Source organism: Oryzias latipes, chromosome 7, assembly GCF_053564925.1.
Source record: "Oryzias latipes strain Hd-rR chromosome 7, Olatipes_Hd-rR_3.1".
Classification (NCBI taxonomy): domain Eukaryota; kingdom Metazoa; phylum Chordata; class Actinopteri; order Beloniformes; family Adrianichthyidae; genus Oryzias; species Oryzias latipes.
Genome location: NC_136243.1, coordinates 2,299,645 through 2,318,812, shown reverse-complemented (window position 1 = coordinate 2,318,812; position 19,168 = coordinate 2,299,645). Strand labels below are relative to the sequence as shown.

The following is a 19,168-nucleotide window of genomic DNA, read 5'->3' as shown; positions in this document are numbered from 1 at the left end:
AAAATAACTGAAGTGCCGAGGAAACACTTTTATAGTCTGAAATGTAAAGAATCTTTCCTGAAATTAAACTAAATCTTTAAATCTGCTTTTTTCTAACATTGTACTTACATGGCTTTGTTGGAAACATGAAGGATGACACTACACTGAAGGTGGCGCTTACCTTCTAAACACACGCCACAAATTTAGAGCTGCATTTAAGAAACAGGCAGGCTCAGAGATTTGACAGACATTTCAGTACAAACGCCTTGGTGACCCCGAGGCGTTCGCAGGTCAGAAGAGAGAAGTAGTCTCTCCAGTGTGTCCTGGGTCATGTCCCACCAGGGCCTCTGCCCAGTGGGCCATGCCCGGAACACCTCCCCAGGGAGGAGTCCAGGAGGGATCCTGTCCAGAAGCCCAAGCCACAACTGGCTCCTCTGGATGTGGAGGGGAAGCGGTTCTACTCTGAGCTCTCCGCGGCTGACGGAGCTCCTCCCCCTTTCTCTAAGGAGCACCCAGCCCCCACACAGAGGAAGCTCATTTCAGCTGCTTGTATGCAGGACCTTGTTCTTTCTGTCATGACCCAGAGCTCATGACCATAGGTGAGTACTGGAATGATAATCGCCCAGTAAATTGAGAGCTTTGCTTTTGGCTCAGCTCTCTCTTCACCACAACGGACCGATACAGCGACCGCATGACTACAGACGCTGCTCCGATCCGCCTGTCAATCTCACACTCCGGTCTTCCCTTACTCGAGAACCAGACCCCAATATATTTAAACTCCTCCACCTGGGGCAGGAACACTCCACCCACAGAGAGATGGCAGACTACCTTTCTCCAGTGGAGAACCATGGCCTCAGATTCACTGGTGTTGACCCTCATCCCAGCCGCTTCACACTCGGCCGCAAACTGCCCCAATGCACGCTGGAGGTCCTGGCCCAATGAAGCCAACAGGACAACATCATCTGCAAAGAGCAGAGAGGAAATCCTGTGGCCTCCAAACCAGACCCCCTCCGGTCCCTGGCTGCGCTTAGAAATTCTGTCCATAAAGGGAACTGGTGATAAAGGCAGTGATGAAAGTCTTCCGGGAATTCCCGGAAATCCGGGTTTTTGAGCAAACCGAACGTACTTTCCGGGAAATAAAGACCTGATCTCTACGGACAAATCGCTTTCCGGATTAAAAAATGGTCTGAAATCAGCTAATTTTAGCTTTATTTTCTATATTTCTCCGCAGATCGCTTCCTCTATGGTCGTGGCCATCTCTCGTCTTCCCGGCCTAATTGACCAATGACGGGACGTTTTAGTTGCTTTCGGATGCGTCGACGGGTCTGATTGGCTCTGTCTGCACCACGTGGTCAGCGTGACTTGCTTCCCTAGAGACCAAAACTGGCGGTCCACGCTAAACTTTCACAAACACACCTGAAGAGTTTGCGATCAAATTTGTGTTAAAATAATGGCAGGCATCGTCATTATTGAGCGTGGTCACGACCTCAGTTGTGAGAAGACGATAAAAAACAAATTGAAGTGGTCTTGGCTGGAAAAAAAAAAAGATTTTTAAGGTAGTGTAGGTCAAATACTTTTTTGTGTAAAATAATCTCAAAACCACATTTTGAAATAATTTCAATTTTAGTTTTGAGTTTCAGTTTTTATTTTGAATACATTTCTCTATCTAATTTATTTGTATTTCCTAATTACCCTGATTTAGTTCAGTATAGTTGACATTAATTATAAGTATTTGATGGTTTGGACCCACACTCCCTTAAAAAATAATGTTTACAATGTTTAGCTTAGTTTGTATGTTTGTTTTGATATTTCCCAGATTACTTAGTATTGGTGTTAAAGAATTGATGTATTATGTTATAGAATTATAGTTTAAAGCAGATCCCATATTTTGATGTAATTATAGTTTGAGAAAACAGTGCAAGTGGATGTTGTACATCAGTCATTTCTAAAGCAGAAATAATGTATAAATAACTGAGGTATTTTCATAGAATATCATAGTTACTGGTGTTCTTTTTGCCATTTGGGGCTTTGATGTTACTATATTTTAGCAATTGTATGTTTTGCAGCTTTAAGGAAAAGCGTAGATTGTAGGATTGTGTTACTTTGAGCAATTTTCCAAATTCTTTTTTAGGACCAGCAAGTCCTTAATGGAGAGTCAAACTAGGGGTTTGAATGACAAATCATGATGCTCCAATTAGTCTTAGTTTCTTGATAAAGAAGTGAATAACTAGCTGCCAGAATGCACCAGAATGCATCTAAGACCACGTATTTTTCCAAAATTTCGCTCTGTGCCCGCCATATCGCTCAAAGAAAAGTTCAGGGATTTTTTCCTTGCCTGACTTTCATCACTGTAAAGGGCAGCCCTGCTGGAGTCCAACATGCACCGGGAACAAGTCTGACTTATGCGAACCAAAAGCTCAAGCTCTTGCTCCGGTCATTCAGAGACCGGACAGCCCTCAGTAAGGCTCCATACTCCCGGAGCACCCCGCTCAGGATACCATGGGGGGTCGCGGTCGAACGCCTTCTCCAAATCCATAAAACACACATGGACTGGATGAGCGAACTCCCACAAACCCTGCAACACCCTAAAGAGGGTGTAGAGCTGGTTCTTGTAATATGCTTTGTAGATTATCCCTTGTGCTATCTTAGATGACCCCCCCTTACATTGGCGTGTTCTCCCTACCATGACAAAGGTGGATAAAGGTGGAGAGATTTCATGTAATCCATGGTCACCAGTGAAGATCACAAATCATTGAAGAAAAAAGGTTCAGAGCACTGTCTAGTGGGTCTAGATGACCCAACTCCCAACGTTAAAGTGCCTAGGATAGCACAAGGGTTACATGTAAATGTAACTTGTAACGTCACACCTTTTTTTCCCGTCTTGCAGACACGAACATTAATTTTTTGTCGGCCAACAGAGATGTTTAAGGGCAGAGCTTTTTGATTTTGAGAGCTTTATACTAAGATCTGGAAGGTTCTGCTGAGGTGGTTCAGAACCGCCTGCTGCTGCAGAGATCCAGCTCTGGAGGCTTTGAGTGAACGTTTATGTGAACGTGTGATCTGGAGCAGAAAGATGAAAACATGAACGGATGTTTGAGTGGAAAGCTGAGGAAAGCCGACTCGTCTCGTTTGCTCGGTTTTTTGTTGAGCGTCCATCCGGACACACGAGGAGAAGCAGGACTTCACTGCTGCCAGCTTAAAGTCTTTTGCTTAGGATCCACCTTTCCTCGGTTTCATCCTTCTTTGTGCAGCATTTGGTTTAAAACAACAAAGCTGCAGCAGATTTGAGGCGTCAGAGCAGACATGCATGTGGGGGAACGGAACAGTTCCGGCGGGTTGATCCCTGCTGGAGAAAGAGTCACTCATCGAGCAGAGCCTTCTCCTCATTATTGAGTGCTCACACACAAACACGGCATGCTGGGTTGTCATCTTCCCAGAGGACTTTCTCATCAACCAAAGGACCCCCCCCCCGCCTCTGCAGGTTCCCAGCGTTGACATCTTTATCCTTCAGGGACGCGGCTATGATTAATGCCAACGTGCAGCCCTCAGCGCCTGACAGCAGCCCTTGTTTCAAATGTACTTTGGGGAGAAAAGACCGCAGAATTCTGGCACAACAACAAACACGGAGCGGCTCCGAGCGGCGTCTGCAGGAGCCGCACAAAGACACGAGCGCGCCGCTGTGCAATCAAAAAATAGATCCCAGGAGGAAAGCTGTGCCAGCAGATATTAGTAGGCTTTTGTTAAACAACGTCTTCATTTGAATCCATGCTGGATTGATTGTTGGAGCTCCAACATTTAAAACTGTTTCTGAACAAAGCTGCCGCTTAAATAAACAGGCTGAAATCCAAATGCATCTAACCCACTTTTTGACAGCAGAGGCTCCTCATCAACATAAAGAAATCAAACTAAATAAGAGGCTTTTAGAAATGATTTTCACGCTGCACAGAGCTCCAACTATTTGATGGCACCAGGGTTTATTGGGTTTCTATGGAACACGTTTAAAAAATGAAGGGATATTGAATCAGCCCGGCTTGATATGTGGACGTCTATCAGAGTGCAGCACTTCCCTGTAAAGCTGCGTTCACACCCAATTCCTGTTTATTTCAACTTTGGAGAGTTCGCCGCGGCATGTCAACCAATCAGGGACTCAACTTTGGTCACGTGACGTTTTCAGTGAGAGCGGGTAGAAAACACATCCAGTATGGTGGATCAATCCGATAGTTCTCCTGAACTTCCATCCATTTTCTCAACCCGCCGTTTCCTTTTCGGGGCAGCGGGGTTTCCGGAGCCCGCCCCCCGCCTGCTGTTGGAAAAAGGCGGGTCAACATCGACAGTCTGTCCCAGGGCCCATGGAGCTGGAGCGGTTGATCTCACTATGCGGCTGAGGGGGAGCCAGCCTGCTCTGACCTCCTGAACTTTAGCTTTTCTTTCTTATTTTCATCGGGGCAATTTTATTTGTTTTCCTCTGGGGTTAATGCGGGACAGCAAGTCTTCAAACTCGCTCAGAGAGAGTTTCTGTAAGACTGCAGAAGCGGCCGTCTTTCAGAAACAGCAGCGGGAGAGAAGATCCCTGAACGGGGAGAATCTGAATGATGGCAGACATGGAGACGGGATGACCGATGTTTCTGCAGAGCTCTTCAAAGTAGATAAACCTGATCTCTCAACATCCTCTGTGTCTTCCATACACTGTAAACGGCATAAACTCAGACACCGCAACATGGGGCGATCAGGCTAAAACATTAGCTGGAAGCTCCGCCCACACGCATCAAGCTAAGAAACACATTTTTGGACAGGCGGGGAGCAGAGAATTCTCTGCGCGGTAAAAGAGAGACAGCCGACGGATATTTGTTGCGCAAATGGCGTTTTCAAGATTCAAGATTTAATTTAATCAAAACAACAAAATTGCGTTTGGAGCAGACAATCACCCTAATAACTGTAAAGCTGAAAAAAAGTTCACAGTGTACACAGGTGAGACGGTTGGAGAGGGGTGGGGGGCAGTTGGTGGGTGGGACTGTTTAACAGCCGCACAGCCTGTGGATGAAGGCTGTTCCTCAGTGTGACGAGCAGAACCCGTCACAAACATCAGCAGAAAGGTCAATTCTGAAGCGGTCTGAGTCCCACAGGAAACCAGCCCAAAGTTCTCCATGGAGGTCTGGGGGGGGGCATGTGTAAGTCAGGCTTGGATGGTGGGAAGACAGAGATGACAGAACAAGGACCCAACATCAAACACTGTCAAAGAATCCACAGCTGAGGGGGGAGGCGGACCCCCCACCCCCCTGTTTGCCTGTGTTGTTGATTAATTCATTCAAAAAAGGGAAAGTGTATAAAACACTGCAAGTACCCCCACCCTGCCCCATCTTTTCTTTGTTACTAAAGAAGATGGACTGCACTTGCCCACTCCAATGGGGGGGGTAGTGGGGGCAAAAAAGCTCAATCCTGCTCTTTATGGGTTTGGCACGGGCTAAAAGATGAACGTCCATGTTTACATTCCAGCATTCAGAGCAGAGATCGCCCTAGGCGCTCACAGCTCAGTAGGTGGTGGGAGGGTCTCTGCCTGTCCCCCCATGCCCCAGTCCCACCCCCACGTCTGGAGCTAGGGGGAACTTACACAATGTTCACATCCTTTGCTCTGAGACAGATTTCATAGATCATGGAGGTTCAGTTTCCAGAGCCAAAGAGAGAATCGATTCTGCTTCAGATACTGAGTTCATGACATTCTTTCACTCACAGGCAGCTGGATGGGCTGCATGTAGGACTGGCACATCACTGGGGGGAACAATGAGCTGCATGCAGTGTGTGTCCTTCACGCCACTGCCCAACTAAGGGGGCCCAAGTCTGAGACCTGTGCCAGTCCCCAGCCCGGATAAAATACAGGGGTGTGTCAGGAAGGGCATCCGGCGTAAAAACCTCTGTCAAAACCTCCTGTGTGAAGCAGTGAAAGCTGATTCGCTGTGGTTCCTCCTGTATCAAACACACACTGTTTTACACACTCTATAGTGACACACACACTATGGCACACAGTGGGCTATAGTGTGTGTGCTACACACTGACGGTAGCGCACACTCGTTCACACACCAACAGACCGCAGGGCTGATTTGCTGCATTGAAATAATTCAGAAATCTTCTGATTCCAGTAGTTAGAAATCTCTGTAACCCTTGTTCTATCTTAGATGACCCACCCTTACATTGACGTGTTCTTCCTACCATGACAAAGGTGGATAAAGGTGGAAAGATTTCATGTAATCCATGGACACCAGTGAAGATCACAAATCATTGAAGAAAAAAGGTTCAGAGCACTGTCTAGTGGGTCTAGATGACCCCACTCCCAACGTCAAAGTGCCTAGGATAGCACAAGGGTTCCACTTAATTTGGTCCTAAATCGTATATAAATCCTTGTTTGTGATTTGTGTTTGAGCCTGTAACCCCGCCCACCATGACCTGTTCCTCCTCTTCCTCAGGGACGTCATCAAGAGGATAGACCAATCAGAGTTTGAGGGCTTCGAGTACATCAACCCGCTGCTGCTGACCACAGAGGAGTCTATATGAGGAGCAGCCCCTCCCTCAGCCACACACAGGATGCAGACTCCTCCCCTCTGAACTGGTCCTCAAACTGGGCGGAGCTTGCTTCCTGGGCCGTTCTGAACTTTTCTCTGGTGTGAGACTCTGGACTTCCACACCTGTTGTTCTGTCTTCTCCTGTCTTACCCCCGCCCCCCCACCCCGAGGGTCAATCCCAGGGTCAGAGCACGGTCGGCGCTCGCCAGCATGGACGCTCCTGAATGAACTTCAAAGCATTTCATCTGCACTTCTGTGTTGTTTTCCACCTGGGGCGGCATGTGGGGGGTGGCCTCCCACAAGAATGTAAGACGACTAAAGACTAAACTAAGTTATTGTGTCTCATCGCGTAGAATCAGAGATGGACTTTAATCGATGCAAACGGCACGTTTCCATGGTTTCCTTTGATTTCTTTCTGTGACGGATGAACAAACGTTTCATTTAAAAGTGCCTCCGAAATTGACTTCAGTGCCCCCCCCCCCCCCCCCCCACACACACACACACACACAGAGCTGCAGTAAGAAAGGCTTCTGTCCCCAAACCAGACTGTCAATCAAAGTAACCAATAAAGTCCTGATCATTCCTGATTCACAGGGAATCAAACCCCCGGATCCTGCTGGGCTGCGTCTCTGTTTCCGCCTGCGTGGGGTGGGGAGGGCGGGGGGGATCCTGTCTGTTAATGCCAGCAGAGTGAGGAGTGAGACAGCCCCCCCATCGATGAAGCTCTGTGACGTTTCCACACTTTTGTGTTCCGGCCTCACTTTCCCACAGGGAGGGGGCCGGCTGCCCCGCGGTCGACCTTCAACTGAAACCAATCGCAGTTCCCCGTGGATCAATGAAGTTCTATTTGTCCCAGGAGCGACCCCCCACCCCCAAATGGAGTCTGAATCCCACTGCGGCTTGATGGGAACTGTAGTCAAACCTTTCTATGCTGGATGTTAGATGGGGGGGGGGGGTGTAAATCCTAGATCTGCTGAATTTGTTGAGTGGAAAAGACGGGAAAACGTCCCAACATCAGACAAAATGTCTCAAAGTCCCGGCGTTCGCTGTGGACTTTGAAAACAGAAATCCAGCTGACGAAGACACCCCCCCCCCCCCCCGCGGTGCAGCTCTGCTGTGACCACAGGGGGCGCTGCTCCAGACCACCAACAGTTTAGCTTGAGCACCATGACGTTAACATTCATGTGAAAATATACTTCATTTCCCCCCCCCATCGGTTCACTGTTGCTATGGTTACTTTGTAGGCGGGGCAATAATGAAAACATTTCCATGAAGATCAATTTTAACCTGATGATGTTAGTTCAGAACTTTAGCAGATCCACTTTTTGAGGCTTCCCCTGGAGGAGACGCGTCTTTCAGGGGGGCAAAGGAGGGGTGTTGGACACAAAGGTGTGGAAACGGACGGCAGGCTGGAACGCCATCAGCAGCAGCCTCTGCTCCGTCCAGAGGAAACGTCGGACTGCAGTCCTGGTCAGAGGAGCAGAGATGAGGAAGAGCAGCCCCCTCTTCTCTGCAGGTGTGTCTCCAGCAGGACCGTCTCCCCCCCGCCTGATCCGCACAGAAAATCAGACTGACACGTTTTTACATCAAGTGCTTCATTCTCACCGCATCTTTGTAAATATGTGTAATTATTAAAAAGGATCCTGGTTTTCTGTGAGCGAGTCTGTGCTTGTCTGCTTGGTGAAGCGGAGCTTTGAGGAATATTCGGGGCCGTCTCCGTCCTGCAGGATCACCAGGTGACGTCCACGTTCATGTCGGACAGACACTGGGCCAGGTGGCTGTCACGGTCCATCTGAGAGGACCTGCAGACACAGCAGCCCAGCTCTGAAGAGGAACGTTCAGTGTCGGGTCATGGTGGGGGAGGGGCCGCCCCGCAGGGAGGTGGGGTGAGATGCAGGTTCAGATCTTACCCTGAGGGGAAGTCCTGCAGACACATGGGGCAGCTCCGCAGCTCCTCCTTCCCTCCATGCCTTTGCTGTTCCTCTCCTGCAGAACCCTCCGACCGTCCTCCCTCTGTCCTCCTGGGGGGGGCGGCCCGTTGGCTGCTCAGGAGGGGTGGAGCGGTCTCCGTCTGTGGACTCGCGCTGCGCCTTGTGAAGGCTGAAGATGAGGCGGCAGCAGGTTTGGTGTGAAGATCCTGCTGGACGAAGCTCAGGCTGGATGGAATCAGTGAAGAGGATTGTGGGAAAGGGTTGACCTCCTCACAGAGGTCACGCCAGCGCCACCCGTCCAGGTCCGAGGACGGCTTCTGCAGAAACATGACATCATCATGAAGCGTCTTCCTCGTCTGAAGGCCGCCCTTCTTCTCGTCTGCGCCTCGCGGGGCCGTCCTACAGAAAACCAGACCCACTTCAGAGAACCGGGTCAAATGTTTGAAGTTGGGTTTCCATGGAAACAGAATCAGCATCTGTTTGTAAAACTCCTCTCAGCGCTAAACACTTAACTTCCTGTGACGTCTCCATCAGCTGTATCCTGATTGGCTGACCTAAGCAGCTAATGAAGGTCTGCCCTCCCCATGGACATGGACACATGAGGAGAACACCGGAGGCGCTCAGGCAGTGCAGCCCGCACGCTGTTCCCGCGTCTGCGGGTTTGGCTGCACGCCACGTTCTAAACTCAAAGATCCTCATCGGAGGAGAACCTTCATCTCCCTGTTCTCCCCTTTGCTCCATCATCATCCTCCTCATGACGGGGAGGAGGGAACGCCTCCTCCATAGACCACAACAAACCCCCCTCATCTGCGACTCCTCTGCTGTGGAGCTGCAGCTCTCCCTCATCGCCCCCATCCAGGTCCACTGCTTCAGGGACGGGGGGGTCAGGTGCACTAATGCAGCGGCACTGCAAAAACCCAAACGTAAAAGACCCTAAAGAAAAATCCTCTTCTCTGTCTCACAAGTAAAATCATTTTTAGAAAGTTTTTCAACAGCAAAATGATCTCAGTTCAAGAAATTCAGTCTGAATGACTCGATTTCTCTTCCTTTGAGTTAGAATTCTTAGTCAAAACTATTTTTCTGACCCCCTTGGCAGATTATTCTGTTTATTTAACGTCCCACTGATGATGACGGCTCCTGATTCACATTAATTTACAGACATGTTCTTCAGAAATGTCCTTAAAAACACCATCAGTGGGACGATTAGCGACTTAAGTCCAAAGGTGAGTCCAGGTGTGGTTCTGATGCATTTCTGTACCGCTGCAGACGGAGGGGGGAGGTCAGGGACCCAGCCCCCCTGCAGGCCCTCCAGGTGTGACAGGGCCAGCGCCCACGGGCTCTCTGCGGCGGGGGCCGGCGGACGGCAGCTCCGGCGGGCCGCGGCAGGGGGGGGCGACCTGTGAAGGAGATCCGACACTTGTCCTCACAGCATGGAGACGCAGGACTGCAGTTCATTTTCAGGACGTTTGATCTGCAACTCACAGAAATTCAATCCCACCAACCATCTGGGATGGAAGTGAAGCAAAGATGAAGCAGAACTATAGAAACGTTAGCCACCAATGTTAGCGTTCATGACGCCGTTCATCCTCTACAGGTTCAACTCTGTCAGATTAAGTGTCGATATTCCACATCATCATGCTGCATGTATTTGATTCATTAATGTTTGAGTCAGAAAGCTAGCAGGTAAATTCATGCTCTCCAATGTGTTCACATGTTTCTTTGTCATTTTTATCTGTTATGAATATTAGTAGCAGATTGTCTCCTGATATTATCTAAAGCTGAATTTCAGAATGGCAGAAACTAGAAAACAACATTTCATTTAGAATCTGAATGTTCAGACCACCGGAAACGCTCAACAGATGCCAGGACGGTCGGAGCGGGACTTCTGTCTGACGGTAAATCACGGCAGAAGTCCGGTCCCAATCTGAGCTTCTTCCTAACAGAATCGGAGTTACCCGTTCCGGGTTCCGCTGGAACCGGACTCCGCCGAGCCGACCGTCCCCGCTGCTCCCGGGGGGGTTGTCTCGCGCGGACTCTTCTTCGAGGTCAACTTTTCCTCCACTGGAAACTTTCTACGTTTCAACTTCGACTTGGGGACATTTTCAGCCATGAAGCTTCGCAGCGTTTGGTTTCCCCGCTTGTCTGTGAAACCGGAACTTCCGGTAGGATGAGGCGCGTCATCTTCTTACTGTCCAATCAGGAAGCAGTTTGGAGTCCACAATAATAAAAAAATGATCCAATCAACTAAAGACGTTCATTGACACGAATCGATACATCTAAAGAAAACAACGAGGTTTTTTACCAGAAATTTGTTTAAAGTAAAAAATAAATATTTTTTTATAGAGTGTATACTATGCAAAATCATTTTTTGAGCTTTTAGGTGTTTTATAATGTTCATTCCTCACAAAAACAACCATAAAGTGTTGTTTTGATCCATTTACCTATTTCTGAGTATTCCTCTAAAAACCTGCTCTCTGAGCACCAGCCCCTCCCATTCCACGAAAACGAGCAGGTTCTCACATTGTGATGTCACAAAGTGAGGAACCGCCCCTTCCAGGAAGAGTTTGCACTGCCAGCTCCGCCCCCAGGCCAATACACACACACACACTTTCTCCAAGGAGCTAGCGGTGATCAGCTAAACACTTTTCTTTCATTCACAATACTCACATCCCTCTTTGCAAAAGTTTGGATGTTTGTTTTCGTGGGCGAGACACCGACACGCTGCCGAGTTCTGACGATCCGTCCTCATGAAATGTTCCTAACTGTAGCTCAGAGGGACAGCTATCCAAATGTCCTACCCTATCAGATAATCCTACCTACTGTCTCTGAACCAATGCACCGTTTTGATGTCAGCTCCTGAACACAGCAGCAGAGAGGGGACTAAGTCCTTGTCCTCAAGTCCCGAGTCAGCAGCAGGCAAGTCCAAGTCGAGTCCTAAGTCAAGGCCCCACCAGTCTCCAGTCACCTCCAAGTGATTGAATGTTTCAAGTCCTTTCAATCACAGTCATATTAATTACACAGACCTTAAACACTTTTAATAACTGTATTTATTTGTTAAACATTTACAAGCATATTAGGAACATTTCCTCTGCAACTTCAATCCAAAATGATTGATCAACTATTGATTGTGTTTTAAATGTCATCTCAGCCTCTCTCTATAAACATACTGTAGCGACCTGGGGGTTATCCCCACCTTGAGCCCCTAAGGCTCATGGGAAGTGGAGAGTTTTAGGATGAAACCTTAAGTCAGAGGGTTGTGAACTGAAGTGACATCCATGCTGTTGGAGGTGCATGTGTGCATGTGTGCGTGTGTGCGGCTCAAAAGCAGAGATTGCTCCGCTCTCTGTTTCCTTCCAACCTGAGACTGTCCGGAGTCCTGCGGTGTATGGGGCACAGACAGCTCTCCAATAAAGCCTCTTCATGAGCAGATTGGCGCTTGATACCCCACTGAAGTGACGTCCCGGCTAGGTTGTAACAATCCCAAATACATATGTGACAAATGAAGTCAAACGTGGAGCGGCTCACAGTGCCGGGCGCAGGGGATGAGAAGTCCAACGCAATGGGGAAATCTTCCAGCGTTCACTTGTGTTTCTGCAGGAGCTCCAGTGTTTCCAGTTTTTGGCTCAAACTTTTCTCTGATCAAAGCTCATCTCTGTGAACAAAACCTCTTCATGAAACAAAAAGGTTTGGTAAAAGTTGGTTCTAAAGAACAAAGCTAAGTTTATGTGAAGACTGAAAGGGTTAGGAGCAGGAGGAGCGGCTCTTTCTGTTCCCCGTTTGCTGGTTTGAGAGTTTGTCTTTTTCTAACCTGCAGAGTTATGTCAGACCTGCAGAGACTTTCTTCAGCAAAGACGGGAACGTCATTCTACAAAGTGAAGCCTGGTGTTCCTTTGAAGGACGCACGTACAGGGGAACACTGAGATCATGGTGTTGGGGGGACTTTCTTTTGGCCAGAAGAGAGGGGCCAACAGCGAGCGGCTGCAATGATGCAATGGAAAACTCACACAGAAAGCTGGAAATGTTCTTCTGCAATGTGGGAAAACTTTTTTTTTTACCTATAATGAGTAATCCAGCGTTTACCCTTTTAAAAGCCTCAACCACAGAGGTGAAGGAGCAGAAAAACGGAGCAGACGGACGGGCGTCATGGTGGATTATGCTCCTGTGGAAGGACCCACCCGCCTGTCGTGCTTCCCCATGTGATGCTCTGTTGTGCTCTGTTGCTATGGCGACAGCAGAGATGCCTTGGCAGCACTTTTCCCAACATTCTTGGACTGCACATCATTCAGCAGGCAGACATGGGTATAGAAGCGTTTCCAGCTTCCGCTGCTTTGTCAAAAATAAAACACACCTCGATCTGTTTGCCTCTAAGCTGCTTAAAATCTTTTGCTTCTCCCTCGTTTCTCTGCATAATTACAAGGAAGTAAACATGTTATCCATCCAGATGTAGCCTATCAGGCAAACTGCCTCCTGCTGGGACTGACTTCTGCTTTCAGTAAACAACATCAACCTGCTGGATTTCTTGGAAAGCCTCTCTTTTTCATGACTGTAGTTTATTTTCTTCACGGTGTCTGAGCAGATGTCACATGGTTGAGTTGACTCCGCCCACACCTGTTGGATCAGCAAACCCGGACAGGAGCGTCTGAACTCTGAGAGTGGATGCTGAAGAGGATCTCTGAAGATGCTGCAAACAGCCAGAGGCACGAAGAAACCCTCAAGTCATCCAAACAGCAACAACTTCAACACTGAATGAGTTGAAGAGCAGAACATGGCCTCATCCTTCATGGGAAGATTTGATGGCTGCTAAGTTCATTATGAGAGGAAAGTCAAAGTCCAACGTTTTGATTTGACAAACAGGAATCTGACCCAGGATGAAACCGGAAGTTAGTTGTGTTTTATATTAATTGTGTGATTGTTGTGTCATTCATTAATATACACAGATTGTAATGAAAGCAAAAGGCCGTAAAGATCAAGTTTCCATGCTGAAGACTTGACTCTACACCATACAGCAGAAATCCCTGCTGAGTCATTATTATAATGCAGCTGAAAGTTTGCTGTAGTTTTCAAACATTTAACCAAAGTTTTCAGGAATACGAAGCTCTTCCCGTTTATTTTCAGTGATCCGAACACAGCCGGATCTTTCCAGAACCAACGGGATCTTCTGCAGGAGCTGAACCTCTCCCAACAGCTGACAGGAAGGATTCTCTGGAACAAAAGCAAAGAGAATCATTTTTCTACAACCACTTGTTGGACGTGACGTACCTTAAACCGTCAGGGCGCCATTTTCTGAAGTGCTGACATCAGTGACGTCCCCACCCCTCTCCCAACTACAGACTACAAAGAGCTTAAGGACAGACCTTAGTAGGTAATATAAGAACGCACTCTCAGCTCCAGGAGATTTCTTTTCTACGTTACATTTATTGGTGGATGGGAGACCATTGAAAGGGGGGCATACTGCCACCTGCTGTGTGTGTGCGTGTGTGTGTGTGGGGGGGGGGTCCTGGATCCCTATCCTCAGACGGGTTCTGGTGCCATTCCAGACCATTATAAAGAGACTGCATGTGGAGTGTGAGGAGGAGGTAGGAGTGAGGAGGAGTGTCAGGATCTGCTGTTCTCCTCCAGCTCAGCTTTCTTCATCTGAGTCACCAGGAGCTTCTGTGTTTGTGACGCAGATGACCATGTGGAGCAGCCGGAGAGTGAGGGCTGACGGTGTGAGCTCCATCCTTCAGGGCTTCACAGAAACGCTCAGAACACGTCTGCTTCTGAGTCTGCTGTCTCCTGCGGTCAGAGGATTCTCTCCATGTCCTGGTAAACATCTGGCTGTGAGGATGAAGTCGTGTTTTGGTGTCACATGACTCAGCATCACAACACCACTGTGAGAAGTTATCTACAGCTGGGGTTTGTGACTGCTCTGAGGCTGAGGACTACCACTTTCAGGTTCAGGAGGCTCTCTGAGGGCAGGCTTGCATAAGGCTTGATGTTCCCTGGGCTGGACTTCGCTGAGTTATATGAACAGTAATCAAACGTTTTCTGCCTCTTTCCTTCCAGTTTCAGTGAGGTTTAGGTTCTTCAACACTTGACGGAGATGTTCACCATCCTCCTGAAACTGTGAGAAAAGTAGATACTAAGTCAAATCCAGCAGAAATACTTGTGATGGAGAGAGACACATTCAGCGTCCTAAAACTCTAAATGTTGGGTTTTCACCTTGAAAAGCAGGATCACAGAACAGCAGCAGTTTTCAAACATGTTTGTGCCTAAAATCTGTCAGAAATGAGAAGAAAGGAAAGTCAGACACGTGAGACATGTACGCCTGACATTTCTGCGTAGCGCGGCTCTGCGCTCCCTTTCATGAGGAGCCGCTTCCTCTGAATGCGCGGCGGTTCTGAATGAATTCCTCTGACAGCCGACCGCCTGTTTGGAGGAGTGATTCCGGCTGTGATTGTTCCCTGTGATGAAGAGGCAGGTGAAGACTGTGAGTCACGGCCATCATGTGCTCACTGAGCGGCAGCCCTTGTGCATCACTTTCTGCTGGACTCACGCATCTCTTGAAACACAGAAAAGGTCAAACAAGGAGAGGAGAAGAAACCGACAAATGAAAGAGACGCTGCGTCTCTTTCATTGACTGCCATGGAAAGCAGGCAGAGTGCTGTGTGTCTGCAGCACAATGAATCAATCAAAGCCAAGCTTGACCTTCTGGTGACTGTGACCTTGATCAGATGAATCCTATCATAAAACCACACGATGTTAGGGAAAAAAGACGATAACTGAACACGGTGCAGTTGGCTCCCAACACAAAGACCAGAAGCAACAGGTCAAAAGGCTGGAATGTGTTTGGCTTCTAACTGTGCACCCCTCCACCATCTGTCCTTTTGGTTTCTGATATCATCTCTTTGTCAAAGCTTTGGTAATCTGGGGATGAAAGTTTTTGATACTTGATCTGCATGTGCTATGAAGATTTTTTGAAACAGTGTTGTCTATTTTTTCTGATATAGTTTTCTTTTTAATCATAGTCATGATTTTTCTAAGGAAATAATCTGCATACATTTTAGATAAATGATCTGCATTTGCTATGCTGATTTCCAAAATAGACTTATGTCTATTTTTACATAATTATTAAATACTTCATATTTGTCATGTGCTTTATTGATATTTCAGGATTCTTAATTCTGTCTGATAGAAGTTATGAACCGGATAATGATAAATCACATGATAAAATGGTTACTGTAGAACAGGGGTGGGATAAACCCTTGTGCTATCTTAGATGAACCCCCCCCCTTCCATTGACGTGTTCTCCCTACAATGACAAAGGTGGATAAAGGTGGAAAGATTTCATGTAATCCATGGACACCAGTGAAGATCACAAATCATTGAAGAAAAAAGGTTCAGAGCGCTGTCTAGTGGGTCTAGATGACCCAACTCCCAATGGTAAAGGGCCTAGGATAGCACAAGGGTTGCATAAGTTCACTTCCAACATCCATATGTGGTCTTATCACCCTCTCACGGTGGAAAAAGTTTTATCTGAGCTTCTTCATCCACTAAATCATCTTCAAATGGACACGCCATGCTGCTTCACCTCTCTGAAAACAAACTAAACTTCAACTAAACCTGCTCCACACCAGGTTATGTTCAGAGCATGAGTTACTATGGCAACCTGACATATCCTGAAACATACCTCTGTTTCTGGAACTGAAAGCTGAGGTTATCAACTTTCTTAGCCTCAAACTTACCGTGGTAACTAGCATAACCTGCTTTCTGGAACAGGGACCAGGTGGCAGAAGAAGAAGAGCTGGGAACGACTGAGAATTCCTTCCAATGTTGTTCAGCTGATGTTTTTGGTTTGTAGGGTGTTTAGTTCTGGTCATGATGGAGTTTCCACGAACCTCCTGACTGCCTGTAGGTTACAGTGAGCGGTTAGTCCTGCTCATTGTTTCTGATCACATTAGGTTTGTTATTGTGATCGTGTTGTTCTCAAGCAGCGATTTGTGAGATGTTTGCATTTTGTTTTTATGATGTGATTTTTGAAGCAGACACTGAGAAACTGTGGATAATTCCATCCAGACCTTCAGTTGGGATCACTCCGTCTGTCACAGGGAAAAGACCTGCTTCTTGGAGAGATTGTTTTGTTTATTGCGTGTCAGAAAAGACAGCTTTGTTTTAAATGATTAATACACTTTTTTCAGGATCTAAAATTGTTTTTCTGTCCGTAACTTCCCCAACAAGCAGTGTTATGACAAAAGAAATAATCAGCTCAGTATTCCAACTCTGACAGGTACAAGTTCCCACTTGTTCAGAACGTTGCTGGGCTGGATTACTGAATGTGTCGCCATCAGCTTAACAAGCCTGAAAGCCAAAGATTTCTGCCACATTTCAAACTGCTGGAAATGAGCAGACCTGCAATCTTCTTACCTGTGGAGCCAGAACTGGTCCAAGGTCCAAACTCCTCGTGTTTGCTTAAGTTATGTACACTTTTATGAGACACTCATGTCTTTCTGTTTCATCAAGAATGTCTTCAATGCAGCATCTGTTCCCTTCAGGTACCCCTTTGACTGGAAACAAAGCACAAAAGCTGATTAGAAAGGTGCCCGTTTATTGATTTGGTTCTGACAGACGCAGAGGAGAAAGAACAGGAAAACTGCTGGCAGAAACATTCATATGATTCACTGAATGAGCTTCAACTGAAACCATGAAACGAGGGTCAAACAGAGACAAAGGATTGGTCACAAATCAACTGACACTACGGCTTGGAACCACAGTGAACTCATTCAAGTCAACGGGATCCAACAGAAAGTATTTAAAGAGAAAATGACTCCAAAACTACAGGTTGTTTTGACCTGAGAGTGTTTCTCTAACAGGCTTCTTTAACCCTTTCAGATTCTTGTTTGAAGTTTCTTTACTTGTGACCTTCTACCCCGCGTTTTCTTCAGAGATGCAGTTGCACCACTGGGGGGCGCCACAGGAGAGGAGGAGAGCTCCATGTTCTCCGCTGCCCTGCTTGCCCTGGATGACCCCAAAGGGAGATGTTTTTCCCTTTGGGGTCATGTGACTTTAAAACAAATCCCTTGTCACTCAGAATTGAGTTTGGGGAAGTCACACATTTGTGGAAATGAATAAACAAAATGGAACACGAAAACATGAATATATGAGTCTTTGCCAGGAACAAAACCCTTGACAAGACTTCATGAGAACGCTGTCATGAAGCGTCTGTGGGGGCCGGCTGCTTTGCTGCCTCGTGCTAAACTCTTGTGACACCCTGAAGCAGAGGAGCCGGAGCTCAAACCGCAGTCAGACGTGCAATTCAAGTTTCCTCTTCCAGGACTAAATCTGTCCTGTCTCGCTGAACACCACCCATCCTCTTTCTTCGGCACAGCTGTGAATCAGACACACAAACCTCCAGATGCTGCGTTCAGGGCCCGTGGGAGAGCGTGAGGAAATCACTGCCTCCTTAGATTCACACATGCTCCCACCCATTTCATGCTTTGATCTGTTGAATCCTTTTCAAAAGTCTTTTTGCTGCTCAAAGAGCAAATGTTACAAAGTTTCCCATAAATATGACTTTGTTAAAGACAAAAAAATGAGAAAATACTCGTTTCATTGTTCTTCTTTCGAATATAAAGCGTAATGACACTACAGTTCATTACTATAGGATCTAAATGTTTCTTCATTTGTTCTTGTATGGCTCTGCGTTTCCACTTCAAGTGAACCCATTGACTGTATATGAGAACTGGACTGAGTGACCCCACCCCCTGATGTTCCAAACAGGAAGTGGCTCCAAGAAGCCAAAATCCCATAGACTTCTATAGAGAAATAAACAGCTGGTCCTCTGTCAATCTACTAGTCAGAAGAACCATTCTTGATTTATTTTTAAATCATGACAATCATCTTTTTTTTTCTTAATTTTTTTTCTTGATCGCAAGTTATCCAAGTTGTAACCCTTGTGCTATCTTAGATGACCCCCCCCCTTCCATTGACGTGTTCTCCCTACCATGACAAAGGTGGATAAAGGTGGAAAGATTTCATGTAATCCATGGACACCAGTGAAGATCACAAATCATTGAAGAAAAAAGGTTCAGAGCACTGTCTAGTGGGTCTAGATGACCCAACTCCCTAGCCCAAGTGGCTAGGATAGCACAAGGGATACACTGACCAATCAGATGCCTCAGTAAAAGTATGCAGTGCCCGCTGGCCCCCACCTTGAACATTTGATTGACAAATAGATCTGACAGGCTTTTAGTGGAAGGGTTTGGACTTCAGACAAGCCTACTCCTGATTGGTGACAGCAGTTGCCCTAGAAACATGACAGACCGACTCGGACCAACCACTGTCGTCTGGCTCCAAAAGGCGACGCCTGTTTCACAGAAGAATGCTGACTGAATTGGCTTCATTCTGCTGGAGCCAGAGGAGAGGGTGATGTCCCACTGCTTAGTCCAGTTTTATATCCAGTCCATGAGTGAAGCTCAGAGCCCCCCCCCCCCCCCCCCTTTCCCTGCATGTGTGTACTTGAATTTGTTACCTTAAGAGGACCTGACCTTACAGAGCCGAAGTTCAAAGTGTTGAAGTCTCGCGGGTTACATTTGAAGGATGAGGGTGAACTGTGTATGAACGGGGGGGGGGGGGGGGGGGGGGGGGGCTTCTTGTGTCTGTGTGTGATTGGGTTGCAGCTTAGCTTTGCTTGCTTGCTCCAACTGCTGCTCAGTTTTTACACTAGTC

At 47.2% G+C, this 19,168-nt stretch overlaps 2 protein-coding genes across 13 annotated transcripts in view; one reads left to right on the top strand and one right to left on the bottom strand.

Annotated features, from left to right (window-relative positions):
• Positions 1–8,190, top strand: part of prkcz (protein kinase C, zeta) — a 105,215-nt gene extending 97,025 nt beyond the window's left edge. For all 3 annotated transcript variants that reach the window (XM_023957084.2, XM_023957085.2, XM_023957086.2), the window contains one exon: positions 6,438–8,190. In XM_023957084.2, coding sequence (XP_023812852.1) covers positions 6,438–6,525 — 88 coding nt within the window. In that variant the 3' untranslated portion in view covers positions 6,526–8,190. The remainder of the gene's footprint in view (positions 1–6,437) is intronic.
• Positions 1–19,168, bottom strand: part of LOC110015396 (uncharacterized) — a 51,321-nt gene that overhangs the window by 955 nt on the left and 31,198 nt on the right. The window contains exons 2-8 of one of the 10 annotated variants that reach the window (XR_002290589.3): positions 16,868–17,007; positions 16,189–16,352; positions 14,666–14,722; positions 10,420–14,567; positions 9,723–9,861; positions 8,444–8,781; positions 8,112–8,335 (exon numbers count right to left, since the gene is read on the bottom strand). Coding sequence is in view for 5 of the 10 variants with exons in the window: in XM_023957087.2 (XP_023812855.1) it covers positions 8,263–8,335; positions 8,444–8,781; positions 9,723–9,861; positions 10,420–10,574 (705 nt within the window). In the remaining 5 variants the exon portion in view is untranslated. The other 9 variants (XR_013657284.1, XR_013657285.1, XR_013657287.1 and 6 more) reach the window with 9 other exon arrangements.